The sequence below is a fragment of the Pipistrellus hanaki genome (genome assembly GCF_964339955.1).
Source record: "Pipistrellus hanaki genome assembly, chromosome: X".
Lineage (NCBI taxonomy): Eukaryota > Metazoa > Chordata > Mammalia > Chiroptera > Vespertilionidae > Pipistrellus > Pipistrellus hanaki.
Genome location: NC_140524.1, coordinates 63,474,915 through 63,490,102, shown reverse-complemented (window position 1 = coordinate 63,490,102; position 15,188 = coordinate 63,474,915). Strand labels below are relative to the sequence as shown.

The following is a 15,188-nucleotide window of genomic DNA, read 5'->3' as shown; positions in this document are numbered from 1 at the left end:
GATATGATGTTTATTTCCAGTCCAGATGTTTTAATGACATTATAAATATGGATTAAAATACAACGTATTTAGCAAAGTCTGCTAATTAGTGTAAATGAGTTCACTATTATATGATGATACATGGATGAAAATTATAATATGAAGGGGGTAAAAAGTAGAAATTCAAACTGCAATATCCCAGCTGATATTGGGATGTGAAATTTAAACTTTTTAGAAAACAGAATTGGTTATGAAATAGAAGTTGTTGGGGAAATTTTTTTTAAAGGAAACACCAATACATGTAATCGAGTTAGGTCACATGGTTATGATCCCTTTTACCTGACTGACGAGCAAGAAATATGATGGCAGCAATATACAGCCATCTCAAATGTATAGGGACTGATGGTGACAGTGGACATTCACTACCTTAATTATGTGCTGTAACAGTTCAATCTCTAAATATTTAATATAAAATAAATACTGGAAACCAAAACATTTATATATTTTACTGAAATACTTTGTATTTTTACCATTTTGATGGAACAGTTTGGAATAAAATAACACAACTGATTGTGAAAGGATATATAACAAACTATATTTAAAGGTTATGCCTGGAAATCGAGATTAAGGAAGCAGAGCTTTTTATCCTGAATTTTTTATATTTCCGTATTTGATTAATTTGGTTAAATTGATTACATGTTACTTTTGCCATTAGGAAAGAAAGGTTAAAAAAGATTACAACTAATTCAATAGCTGAACAAATGTCCTGTAGTTTTCTGTTATCCTGATAGGGGCTGACCTATTGAAGGTTGAAGAGAATCTTGCCAAGAGGAGTGCAGGCTGCAGAGAATCTTGAGATCAGGAGAGTCTTGTTGCTTTGGGTTGCAATATATACCCCAAATGCACAAGGATTTTGCCCGACTCAAGCCAGGTAAGTCTGCTCACCTTTCAAGGTGCTCCAGTGGACTTCTGTATTTGTTCCTTTAAGATCAGAATACTCTGCCTCTGTTCAGGAGGCAGCATGGCAATCTGGTCTGCAGTCAGTTGAAGAACTTGCATGATCAAAGCAGCCTGTGAAGAGAAAAAGAAAGGTAGTGAGTTTTAATGATGGCAGTTAAAAAAAAAAAACACAAAACACCACCCACTTTGGTAAAAAAGAAAGGATATTTCAAACATAGAAAACAGCCCTCCACAAATCAACCCAAACCAACTAAACAAAAAATAACAGCAGCAGCTGGTGAGAAAAAGCATAATGAAAAGCACAAGCACAACAATATCTAAGATTAGAAGACTCAAAACAGACATCTTTGGAACCCAAAGTTCTTGCAGACTGAAGTGGTATCTGGGAGCCTGGAAGTTTTCAATTTTTCATCATTTTAAACATCTCTCCTTTTCTCAAGGTTAGCCCTTCCAGCAGACATGAGCTCCCCACAATGGTCAAATATAGAAATAGAAAGACACTTGTAGGGAATCTGGTAATGTTTTTTAGGGAGAAGGTAGAAAGGGGGAGAAGAAAGAGATCTGGATTTTTAGGTCCATCCAGCCTGCACAAAAAAACTGCTATTGGCAGATGAGTCTGACACATAAGATAAGCTTTCATTTATATACATCCATTTAAGGATTTTAGGACTGGCCCACAAATTTTCAGTTAATAAGATCACAAAGAGTTCCAAGAGTAAACACCACTTCCAAAGGGACTCTGCAAATGCAGGACTTGTACATGGTAACTAAAAAAAAAAAAAAAAGGAGTCAAAAGAATTTGTGCACATGGAGGGAAGTCAGACAGCATTGTTTACCTTCTCGTGGTCCTGTGGAGTGACTTGGTTCTGGCCAGGACTAAAGCCACCAGGCTGGCCTCCACCCTGCATATTGGCTCCTTGCATGCCTGCACCCTGCATGACTGGGACCTACATGCACAAAGAGAGATGAGGAAATAGATTTTTGGAATGTCTCATATAGGAAGACAGAATATAGTAACAGCAATGTTTAAAAGTATGATCTGAGTATGGATATGAGTAAGAAAAGCAAATTATTGATTCTGAAAATAATTTCCTACTGCTAGCAATGGCAGAAGCATGCATGGTTTAGGCAGAGATCAATTAGCATGTTAGACACATTTGCTTACAACAGCTCCACCATCAACAAATATGCCATAGCATAACTGGATGCCATCAATTCAAGCAAAATTCAGCCACATAAGCACAGAGAAAACAGAGCATCCTGGAAAGTAGTGCTCAGTGAAAAAAGAAATGAAAGCTGACAGGCTTTAGAGATAATGGATGCTGGTCCACTGGGGAAGCTCCATTCACAGGGATACCATACATATCATACATAGGGTGTTCACCCCAAAGGGCCCTATCCCACAAGTAAGGCAGAGATGATCCCAATGGCAGAGGCCTCTGGGAAGAAGACTGATATCTGCCCAACATTTGTGGGGTTTTTTGGTAACTTTCCAGAGAGAATATGCAGCAGATGCTAAATGCATACCAAGAAATATGACTGACCCAAATTAAAAGAACAAAGTGCAGTTATAACATTTTTATTGATATTTAAGATCTTTGGTGAGTTCAATCTTAGAAGACTACCAGAACCCAGGAATAGGCATCAGAGCACCTAGAATAACTGTTAAGTAATCCCAATGCTGAAGTTATGTTCACATTCAGGCATTCACCCAGAGTTTAGGTACTCTTATTAAACATAAATTGTTAATAAACTTGTTACCTGCTTCCCCAGCAGATTAGAAGCAGCCAAGCATAAAAGAAATGAGGATGGACCGTTAGGAGCAGATACCATGACAGCAATATGAGGAGCCAGGTGACAGCCTGACGGTGAAGGAAACTAGAAACCAAACAGGAAATAGCTCTACTTTCTATTGCAGCATGTACAATAATGAATACATTTAATGGTGACCTTGAGTAGTAAAAATGATAAGTTTTTGTATTTTGTTTAAGAAAGGAAGAAAGCATAATATAAAGTTACTTTTCATTTGACTAGTTAAAAATTTGGTAGAATAGTACTATTATCTACAACATTCATTTACATACATTAACTCGCTAGATACTAGAGAGATGAAGCATTAGTATAACTATACAGCTTGCTAAAATATTACCAGTTCCTGGTCTTTATACTGAATTCGCAGATGGGTCTGAACTTTCATCATCTGTTATAGATCTGAAACATCTCTAAGAAAAACCTTTTTAAAGCTTCAGTCAATACTAATTTGAAGTACTGTAATGTGATTTAATCATTCACTAATTGCCATTTAAGGTTTCCAGGAGCGCCTATTCCAGGCAGACAAATAATATGGGTGATTACACATCTAGGTTTGCCTAAGACAGTCCCTGTTTATGCTTTTGTCAGAGTAAATACTAATAGCACTCTCACTCTCAAATGTGTCCCTGTTTGATGAGAAGTTATATAATCCCTCTAGCAATAATAATCCTTTTACCGATGACTTTCCAACTTATGTGTAATGGAGGTAATTTTAAAATCTGATTTAAAATGCTCAAAGATATACTGTTAAGTAAAAAACAAGGCACAGAACAGCGAAAGGAACCAAGGATGCAAGACCCCAGGCCCCATAGCTGCTCTGGGGTCTTGCATCTTGTTTCTCTCTCATACACATACTCACACAGGAGGGGAGGAGGGCACAGAAGCATATGAAAGGGAAAAGAGAGATAGAACTACATAGAGAAAGGAGGAAGACACGTATAGGAAAAAGGGATAGGGGCTAGAGAGAGAAACTCAGGGAAGAAAAACACCATCACACAACCAACTGGGGTGAAGAGGGAGGAGATGACAACACACAGACAATCAAAGACAAACACATACTCTCACAGCTGGAGAGAGACAAAATGAAAGCAGAGGTAAAAATTCAGTTCCACAGGTTTTAAGTTGAGCATTAGTAAACTGCCTTTCATACTATTCACTTAGGCTATGCAATGAAAAAATTAAAACAGGTTTTTGCAAACTGAAGATTACCTAAATGACCACTAAGAACTCTTCATATACTCTAGTGCAGTGGCTCTCAGGGTTGTGCATTAGAATCATTTGGGAGAAGTTTTTCAAATGACCGATGTCTAGATTGGACAGATATGATCTTAAAAAAAAATTTTTTTTAATTTAAAGACTTTTAGGAAGGGAGAAAGGGAGAGGAAAAGGGAGTGGAGGCGCAAAGGGGGGAGAGGGAGGGAGAGGAATAGGGGTAAGGGCTGAGATAAGGGAGAGGAAAAGGAGAGAGGCCATCTAATCCTCTTGCCTCCATGGCTCGTGCCTCCATGCCTCGGGGATTTGTTGTTCCACTTATTATACATTCATTGGTTGATTCTTGTATGTGCCCTGACTGGAGAGTAAACCCTCAACTTTGGTGTATTGGGACAATGTTCTAATCAACTGAGCTACCTGGCCTGGTCCCAGATATTCTCTTTTATCTCTGCTCTGAATGGAAAAGCTCCTGAAATTGTGAGACAAGGTTGCTCTTTCGGACTATAATCCTGTTAATCAGAAATCACTATCCTAAGTGACAGTGAAACTACAGGGAGAGGGATTCTAATCTTCCTTTCCTAATAAGCCGAGAAATAGCCCTAATCAAATAAAACGGTAATAATCAGGCTTAATAATCAGTTCCAGAATAAATCAAGATTTCACACAAAAGCCAGAAGTGAATGGGTCATACATACCTGCCTGGATCCCTGGGGACCAACTGCCCCAATGTTCATTGGATTTGGACCCTGGATTCCACCAGGCATAGGGCCTCTAGGGCCAGGCACTGGGCCCCTTGGATCCATGTTTCTGGCCTCCATCACTCTGACTTCCATCGCACGGGCCTCCATTGCACGGGCCTCCATCGCACGTGCTTCCATCGCACGGGCCTCCAATCCTCTGGCATCTAATCCTCTTGCCTCCATGGCTCGTGCCTCCATCCCCCGTGTGTCCATGCCTCGGGGATCTCTTCCACCTATAAAGTAAGGTGCAAGGAAACCACTGTGTAGCTATTCACCTTTATTGCAAGAAGAATCAACAACCTAAGAAAGACAGAAATCAATTCCTCTAGACACATTTCCCCCTCAGCTAGAGGAGACTGCTTTCTCCTCCCCAATTTCTCAGATTTGCAGATAAAACTTAAAAATGCCTGCCAACCTTATCATCCCAGCATACTTTGTCCAAGATTAGAGCCTTAGACAGCTGGGTTTATCATCAACCCAAAACTACCAGTCATTGTGGTGGTGTGGTCTGCCCTTACCTCTGCCATCCAAGGGTGGACCCCTCTGATCTAGCATGGGTCCTCTGGGCTCTGCCATTAGAGGTCTGGGCTCGGCTAATGGCCCTCCCCTCATATCATGTGGGGGCGGGCCACGGCTGTCATGGCCAGGGACATGGTGCATGGGTGGACCCTGATGAGGTGGTCCCAGGTAACTTCTACAGATGGAAAAAATTATTATATTTTAAAACAGAACCCAAAAATAAAAGTATCAACCAGAAGATCAGTAAATAAAAATCAGACAAAGAACTGATATAAACACAAGTCTATGAATGATAAAAGAATAACACCAAACAGGTTGAAGAGAAGTTAGAGATATAAATCAACATATTCTAGAATTTCATATTTGGTCAGGGTACTCGACACTTAGGAGGACTTCAAATGCATATCCATTATATACAATGAGTATGAAGTATAGCACTAAAGAACACTGTTATCATATGGGTTCAAATCTAGGCTCTATCACTTATTAGCTGTGTGATCTTGGGCCCATTTACTTAACTTCTCTATGCCTTGGTTTCTTCGTCTGTAAAATGGGACTGATATATCAATCTCACAGGTTTGTGTGGATTTAATGAGATGATCCAAGTAAAGTACTCAGAGCAGAGTCAGAGGCATAATCCCCATTAATGTAAATTATTTTAGTCTCATTATTATTGCCATTGTTAATATTACTACTACTAAGAAGCAATATAGGTTTTTTTGGTCTGGGTATGTATGAATTTCTGAAGATGGGAGTAGCCACAGTTAGTTCAAAATGACATACTCAGGTACACAGCTCTGTCCAAGGAGAAGTGCTTAGTCTTGAATAGCAGCCAACAGGCACACTGGTATGGAAAGACTTTATTCTCAAAACAAGGGGAAATTCTGATTCCTCTAAGCTTTTCCTTCTGTGTCATTGCTTACCTAGGCTCTACCTCTCCAGTTACAGAAAGTAAAGTGCCCCCACGTGGGTCATTTGGAGCATCTCCTAACAGACCTCGAGGAGTTGGGACGTTGGCAGGCAAGGGGCCACGCTGCATAGCTGCTCTGGGGTCTTGCATCGGCACTGACAGGGAAACAAATGGGGAGTTACTGCTGTGAAGGACACAAGGAAACAAGAAATGACTCTATACACCACTGACAACATAATTTAGACACCTTAGAGCGGGTGAAACCTCACCACAGCAGACTCCTCTTGCAGTTCAAGAACAGAAGCAGGGTGTAGGCAGAATCTGTGCCATGTGAGAGGTATGGATGGAATTATATAAAGAGCAAACTGGGGAGCAACCTGCCAAGGACTAGAACTGCAACCTGAAGAAATGTATACTCCCGGTTTTCCTTATAATCAACCTTAGTTCAAAAAAGAGGTAAGGTCTCGGAATATGTGAACACTACCATGGCTCTCAAGAACCTGCTGACTCCTTACAGACTGCTAATCCATCCAAGCCTCCTGACACCAGTAGGAAGGACGGACTCGGACAGATGCCCATATCATCCATGTTCTCTGCCCTGTGTGAAGAGGTCAATCTTAAGCTTGTGGCCCGACAGGAAAAAAATTAAAAAGAAAAACCCAAAACACTACCGTTTTGGGTCTGATTGTGAAGATGACTGCCAAGCAGGCCTCGTCCTCTCAATGTCCCACCCTGAACACACAAGCAAAAGGAAACCCACAGATACAATGGGTACCTTGAACTCGCTCAATTGATGCAGGCCCGGCGGGTCCCACGGGCGAGTGCTGTAGGGTTCCTAGGTAAGCATTAAGTTAAAAAGGAGAAAGAGCAGACACTTAAAATAGCTTGCACATGCATGCAGAGACATACACATACAGACACTGGAGATTTATATGTGTAAGTTAAAAAGTCAAGAGTTCATTAGTTTGCCTAGGCCAGTGGTCGGCAAACTGCGGCTTTTGAGCCACATGCGGCTCTTTGGCCCCTTGAGTGTGGCTCTTCCACAAAATACCACGTGTGGGCGCGCACATACAGTGCGATTGAAACTTCATGGCCCATACACAAAGTTGGTTTTTGGCTCTCAAAAGAAATTTCAATCATTGTACTGTTGGTATTTGGCTCTGTTGACTAATGAGTTTGCCAACCACTGGCCTAGGCTATAAAATCTTCCTAAACTATGTTAGCATCTTTGGTTCTGCTTTGATCAGACTGCTTCCAAAGCCAATACCTCTGGGACACTGATTTTATTGGGGCAGGAATAACCAGCCACTTTCCATTTTCACCTCTGCTACTATGATTCCCCCTAAATCTCCTTATGATAGCATTAGAAAAGAAAATATAAAAACGATGGTTCTGAATTTCTATTTAGATAAAGAGCGTAAACATTTCATAAATAAAAAATAAAATAACTTATACTGAATGTGGAAGGTAAGATTTATTCTGGAGAGGGCCATAACAGAAGTACCAAGTGGGGAATACAGTGAATGAACTTTAGACAAGAGAGTATCATTCCTCAAGAAATATTCTGTCACTGCAAGTCTTTGATTATAAACAAACACCATGACAACAGCAAACAAAGACTAATGAGATGACAAAAGCACTAACACTAAACACAGGGGGCAGAAGGCAAGAGGAAGTATCTTCTTAAACATCTCACTGTCTCCTTTCACCATTATAAATGTGCCAAAGAAACAGGGAAAGAAAGACAAACTTGGTATAAATGGGAAGATTCTTGCTTCTTCTGCTGGGTTCTGAAGGAAAACCATGAGAGGAAAGTCATCTCACTTTGTCTCTTTATGAAGACAGCCTTGAGATGACTTCAAACTTGAGCCATTTCCCTTTGTTAACTTTTGATCAGAAAAATGAAGATAACTATAGCAGGAAGGAAGATGTCTTGTGGAAGTATATATTAAAAAGCTATAGCTTGAATTATGGCTTGGGAGAGGTAAAAGTATGACTGAAACCCTAATTCCTTTGAACAACTATAAAAATACTTAAGACTTATACACAATCTACTGATTAGCTCAGGGGCGTGGGGCACAATTGCCCAAAAGCATGGGATGCTCAGATGAAGTATTTAACCAAGAGCTTGTCCTACTATCAACCATCTGACAAGTTTACTAGTTGTCACTTCAGTAACCAATCCCAGTATATATAGACAAGGAATAAGTATATAGTCCTATTTCTTAATGTTTTGCTTAAAAATGGGTTTTGCTTATAGGCCATATGCTAAGAAGAAGTAACTTAAGCTTCTTTATACTTATCCAAAGAAATTATTTTGGAAGTTAATAGAGGTGGTGTGGATTGACAAAACGATGATTCTAGAATCAGAGACTTCAGAATCTTAGCTCTGTCATTTACTAGCTGGAAGAGAAGATGAGTGCCCCAAGTACAGTCCATGTCACTCAGATATTGGTATTTACTTACCATGTCCCCTTCAGTAAGTAATTCAAAACTCTGAGCTTCCATCTCTACCTGAAAACTGAAGTGCTGCTCCATAACTTACAAGGTTGTTTATGAAAATTAAAGTGCCTGACCTATAGTATGCACTCAATTTTATTATTAGCTCCCTCTGTTTTCTCACTATCTCTCCTCCTAATGTTGTTTTTAACTGAACCACTGCATTTTCTTTTTTCTTCAAACTCTAATAAACATAGAGAATGAATGTGGAGTTTTTGTAGTGCAACTGCTGTGGTATCCAGTGTTACTGCCACCAGGTAGATTTCATAGACCTTTGGTCCCCTCCCAGTATTTACTGGGGTTTCAATTTAGTTTTCTACATACTCAGCCACACATTATATGCTCATTATTAAAATTCCATACTCAATCAACAGATATCCATAGAGGAAAAGCGAACATGTCAGTAGAATCATTATAGACTATCAGGAAAAGGTAATATGAAATAAATGGCAACAAAGAATTCTTTGCTTCATCATCAATTCTTGTAGAGCTGGTTTCTGAATCACTAGATGGAAAGTACAGACCAGAGGTGTCAAACTGAATTTCCTGCAATGATAGAAATTATCTATATCTGTAATACCCAGTTAGTGTATCCACCAGCCCCATGTGGCCATTTAGCAGTTGTGATATGGAACTGAATTTTAGATTGTATATAATTTCAGTTTAATTTAATTTAAATTACTTTAACACTCAAATATGTTAAAGTATATGTGGGTGATGATTGCCACCTTGCCATCTTAGTGCAGATATAGAACATTTCCAAGCCCAGTCCACAATAATCAGATATTACTACCTATTTACCTTGTGCTCGTTCCATGGGCACTGGTCCACCTCCTGGCATTCCAACCTGGCCCGGCATCCCTCCTAGAACATGAAGGGAAGAATGAAAACACAAGTTAGAATAGTGGGGAAACAATCAGCACAGTGGCTGAGTTAACAAATATCCCTTTTCTGCCTCACAGACAGAAACCTCCAAAGGGAGATAACTACCAACAAAGAATGCAGTTATATAGAAGATGGGAATTTGTTAAGCTTCAGAGACAGAAAAGTGAATTAAATCTCCATTAGGAGGCCTGCAACAGGCAGCCAATTAATGGTTATCTCTTTCTCCTTCTCCTTTCCTCTCGGAAATCAATAAAAAATATTTTTTAAAAGAAGATTTACCCTGCCATGCGTGTGCAACCAAGAGGCAACTAATCGATGTGTCTCAATCGATCTTTCTCTTTCTCGTTCTCTCCCTCCCTTCTTCCAACTCTTTCAAAAAAAAAAATCAATGGAAAAAATATCTTCAGGTGAAAATTAACAAATTAAAACCAACAAAAGATTTAAATTTTTTATTTTATTTTATTTTATTGATTTTTTACAGAGAGGAATAGAGAGGGATAGAGTTAGAAACACTGATGAGAGAGAATCATCAATCAGCTGCCTCTTGCACACCCCCTACTGGAGATGTGCCTGCAACCAAGGTAACATGCCTTTGACCGGAATCAAACCTGGGACCGATACTCTATCCACTGAGCCAAACTGGTTTCGGCAAAACCAACAAAAGATTTACCCTGTTTTGCAAAACTGTCAAATGTCTCAAACATTCACACAAATGAAAATCTGTTTATGGTTATCAGAATGAAAAACCCAAGTCTGTTTTATTTGTAAACAAAAAGGTCCTTTGCCCTGTTTATACGTTTGTGCTATATCTTCCAGAAATTCACAAATGAAGTTACTGAGTAAATTATGGGCACTGTATTTTGTTTTAAGAACTTTACCAAGAGCCCTGGCCTGGTGGCTCAGTTGGTTGGAGCATAGTCCTATGCACTGAAGGGTCTCAGGTTTGATTCCCGGTCAGGGCACCTACCTGGGTTGCAGGTTCGATCCCTTGATCAGGGTCATATGGGAGGTAACCCAACAATATTTCTCTCTCACATCAATGATTTTTCTCTCACTCCTTAAAGTTAATAAAAACATATTCTCGGGTGAGGATTAAAGACAAACAAACAAACAGAACTTTATCAAGAGTGTCTACATTTCAAAAAATCACATCACTGATGTCAACAGTACTCGTGGTATTTGAATTGTCCGAAAGACATACCTGTATCTGTCTACATTTGGAGCTTTGACATTCATGATATAGGTGCAAGCATTTGACTACTACTACCTCTGGTATAGCTTTGCCTGAATAATTGTATATTAAAAATACTTTGTTATAAATTAATATATTTTAACATCCTTTATGTTATGGTTAGGACATTATACTGATTTTTAAAAAAAATCATGTTAGATAGGTTTTATGATCTTTGCATTTCATTTCAGGATACCAAAGAGTCACTGTAATGCATCCATTAGGAAGAGGGGCCAAAGGATCTAATAGAATTGAAAACCACTGGTCTATTCTAACCAGTATAATTAACAGTATGGTAACTGCTATACAAAAAATAATCATCTACCACAAGTCCTTGTGTGGTCCTTTCCAAATAGAAATTCTTCTCTTTTCCTCAAAAGAACAACATATGCTGCAAGTGGAGAAAATAGACAAGCTGAACTATTTTCAGTCATTATTACTTACCTAAAATATCAAGTACACTTCACATTCTCTTATTCCATTTAACATACTAGGCATCAAAGAGCCATGGATAAAAAACCTGAACCGGTGCTAGGCCAAGCACTGCTACTAAGTGTGATTTTGAACAAGTAATTTGATGAAATTAACATATTCAGGCTTTCTCATACGTAATGTGAAGGAGTTGGCCTAAACCAGTGTGGTTCTTAGAATATAGTATACAAACAAGTAGCATCAGCATCACCAGGGACTTGTCAGAACTGCAAACAGATATTTAGGACCCTACCTGGGACCTGCTGAATTAGAGTCTGGGGGTGGGGACCAGCAATTTGTGTTTTAATACGCTTTTTTGGGATTCTACTTCAAATTAAGTTCGAGAATCACAGGTTAAATTTATTTCAGAGCTGTCTTACAGCCCTAACATTTTATGATTTATTCAGACCACTCATCAAATTGATACGATAACTATCTGAAGAAAGAATTATGGGTATTATTTCTCATGTTATAAATTATCACATAATAGCATTTTTATTGTATGCACTTGCTTCCCAGAAGTGGAATTGGTGGGTCATAGTGTATATGAATCTTTAGTAAGACTTTCTTAAAAGGTGGAAAAACTTCACATTTCCAAAAGCATTGCAATTAATGATACCACATTCCCCATCAAGAGTGTCATCTCTGCCGAAACTGGTTTGGCTCAGTGGATAGAGCATCAGCCTGCGGACTGAAAGGCTCCAGGTTTGATTCTGGTCAAGAGTATGTGCCTTGGTTGCAGGCACATCCCCAGTAGGGGGTGTGCAAGAGGCAGCTGATCGATGTCTTTCTCTCATTGATGTTTCTAACTCTCTATCCCTCTCTCTTCCTCTCTGTAAAAAAATCAATAATATATATGTGTGTGTGTGTGTGTGTGTGTGTGTGTGTGTGTGTGTGTATATATATATATATATATATATATATATATATATATATATATAAAAGAGTGTCATCTCTCTTTGAAACTTTTGCTGGTTGGATGGGTTTAAGTAAAGCAAAATCCTGCTATTTAATTTGCAACCCCCTGACTATAAATGAATTTGTTCTTACTGCCATTTGGATTTGGTCTTCTATGAAGTGCCTAGTCATTTTCTTTGTCTACTTTCCTAGTAGGTTAGTTTCCCTTCTCATGAACTGTCAAAGAACTTTGTAAGGGTACCTCAAAAATCTTAATAGTTTTAAGTTTTAATAACTTCACAAGCATAAATGCTATATACTCACCAAAAATATCGCTTGAAAATTCATTTACTCTTAACATCAACTTTTATAATTATTAATTCCCTCTTCTTGATATCTTTTTAAAAAAATATTTTTCTAATTCTTTAAAACTAGAACTTAGAGGTCATTTATTCTTTAATAATATAAGTATTTAAGAATATTCATTTCCTTTTATTATTTCCCATAGTTTTTTTTATATGAAGTATACTTTTGTCTTTTAGATAATTTATAAATTTCTATTTTTTTCTTTAATTCCATAATTATCTAGAGTATGTTCAGTAAAAGTTTTTTCCAGTCACAATTTAATTACTTATTTCTAGTTTTATTGGCTTATAATTAAGAGAATACAGCCTGTAAAAAATCTCTGTATTTTAAAATTTGTTTTTATTTTATGGCTAAGTATATGACCAAGTTTTTTTTCCCTTTACTGTGCCATGGTCATTGGGGGATGGGGATTGTGTGCATTCTCCAGTCAAAAGATATAAGACACCCTCTATATATTTTATCAAGCTTATTGATTCCATTATTTTACTCCTTAATTTAACATCCTTACTTGTTTTGTCCACTAATACAATGCTACTCAAACTGTGGTCCACAGACAATGCCGATCCACATTCTGTGTTAACAGTTCATGACACTGTACAGTAAGTACAGAAATGGAGAGCAGTCACTTAGAAACCTTTATTGCAATTTGACATTGCTGTGTCATCTGAGTGCATGGTCATCACACTTGGCTCAGGGTATTTGGATGATTTTCAACTCATGTAATAAGTTGCATATGTCATGGCTTGCATACTTGTCAGGTGTCGTAGGACCATATTACAACTATTTTAAGGTAAATTATGCACCTACAATTCATAAATATATAAAATACAGGATCTAGCCGAAACTGGTTTGGCTCAGTGAATAGAGCATCAGCCTGCGGACTGAAGGGTCCCAGGTTCGATTTCGGTCAAGGGCATGTACCTTGGTTGCGGGCATATCCCCAGTGGGGGGAGTGCAGGAGGCAGCTGATGGATGTTTCTCTCTCATCGATGTTTCTAACTCTCTTTCTCCTTTCCTCTGTAAAAAAATCAATAAAATATATTTTTAAAAATATAGGATCTATTTATTTTCACTGAAAGATAAATTTAACTATAACATTATAGGATAAATGAAAATTGTGGGTTGTTGGAATTTCTTTAAAAATCCCTTCTATTCTTTGTCCACTTGTCTCTGTACAAAAGAACAATTTTGATTCAAATTATCCTCCATGTAGTCAATCTAACCCAGATTAGATAAATAAGAAGATTGCTTTAAAAAAAATTTTCAATATGTTAATATACGTTATGTGTTTATACAGGTTTTTCATATGGGAAATCTCTATTTCTTGCATGCCTTTAGTTACAATTACTGAATGATGAAAAGCTACAAGTGTAACAGCAATACTCTATTATTTTCTATATATGTATACACTTTTAATGAACAAATGAAGTTTTTAAAATTATTTTTTCCTTTGGTTCTTTGGTCTGATTATATTTATTAATTTTAGAAAGAGAGGAAGAGAGAGATAGACTGAGAAACATCAATTTGCTGCTCCTTTTACCTATGCATTCATTATTTAATTCTGATATGTGCCCTGCCAGAGATGGAATGCACAACCTGTATCAGGAGGATGCTCTAACCAACTGAGCTACCTGGCCACAGCCTGGTCTGATTTTATTGATTTATTTTTAAAATATATTTTATTGATTTTTTACAGAGAGGAAGCGAGAGGGATAGAGAGTCAGAAACATCAATGAGAGAGAGACATCTATCAGCTGCTTCCTGCACACCCCCCACTGGGGATGTGCCCGCAACCAAGGTACATGCCCTTGACCGGAATCGAACCTGGGACCTTTCAGTCCGCAGGCCAATGCTCTATCCACTGAGCCAAACCGGTTTTGGCTGATTATATTTAATGAAATGGAATTTTATGTCTGTTAAATAAGAAGAAATATGTCCATATATTCTGTGTCTGTTTTTCCCTCATATGTTTTCCCCCTAATCTAACAGTCTCTGATTTCTAATGGAAGAATTCAATCTATTCACATTTACTAGAATAATGACTATACAAGATTTTATTCCTTCCCCCTTACTCTACTTTTATTATTACTTACTTCACAATATCATTTTATTTTTCTCTATATTTTTTGGCTTGCTCTAGTTTCCATTCATTCCAATTTTCCTTTCATTAATTTGGAAGTTTTACTGTACCTTTCCACTTTACTGCCCTTTTTCCTGATCTCATAATCAAACATATAGGATTTGTATATAAGAAATTGATTATTTCTTCCACCTTGGATACATATTTCCTAGTTGTATATTAATTTTATATCAAGATCTATCCTAATCGTAATAAAAAAACTTTAGCAAAATACCAAAATGGTGAAGACTCTAAATACAACATACCACCCGGAGCTAAGGGACCAGGGCCAGGTCCTGGTACAGCAGTTGGCATCTGTCCTGGTGCTGGAACTCCAGCCTGCATAGAAGCTTGCATCAAAGGAGGTGCCCCGTTAACATGCATGCCACCCTGACCAGGAGAAAAATCAGAGTATGTAGACATCTCAGTGGAGACTCAACACACAAAGTCTATAACCTTAAAAAACTCTTCAAGCTGACAACCCAAATATTCTATCAAATATCCTTTTTGTATAGCATGCATCATGCAAACTATGAACAGAAGATGCAATACCCATGAAAAGCCTGGTTATAACACAGTTAAGATGGA

General features: G+C 38.0%; 1 protein-coding gene across 5 annotated transcripts in view; it reads right to left on the bottom strand.

The window, feature by feature from the left end:
- The window catches only part of CSTF2 (cleavage stimulation factor subunit 2), a 32,540-nt gene that overhangs the window by 9,174 nt on the left and 8,178 nt on the right, over positions 1 to 15,188 (bottom strand). For 2 of the 5 annotated variants that reach the window (XM_084869608.1, XM_084869612.1), the window contains 9 exons: positions 14,867 to 14,990; positions 11,073 to 11,138; positions 9,433 to 9,495; positions 6,908 to 6,967; positions 6,146 to 6,287; positions 5,222 to 5,397; positions 4,659 to 4,936; positions 1,776 to 1,886; positions 925 to 1,050 (listed from right to left, as the gene is read on the bottom strand). In XM_084869608.1, coding sequence (XP_084725734.1) covers positions 928 to 1,050; positions 1,776 to 1,886; positions 4,659 to 4,936; positions 5,222 to 5,397; positions 6,146 to 6,287; positions 6,908 to 6,967; positions 9,433 to 9,495; positions 11,073 to 11,138; positions 14,867 to 14,990 — 1,143 coding nt within the window. In that variant the 3' untranslated portion in view covers positions 925 to 927. The remainder of the gene's footprint in view (positions 1 to 924; positions 1,051 to 1,775; positions 1,887 to 4,658; positions 4,937 to 5,221; positions 5,398 to 6,145; positions 6,288 to 6,907; positions 6,968 to 9,432; positions 9,496 to 11,072; positions 11,139 to 14,866; positions 14,991 to 15,188) is intronic. The other 3 variants (XM_084869609.1, XM_084869610.1, XM_084869611.1) reach the window with 3 other exon arrangements.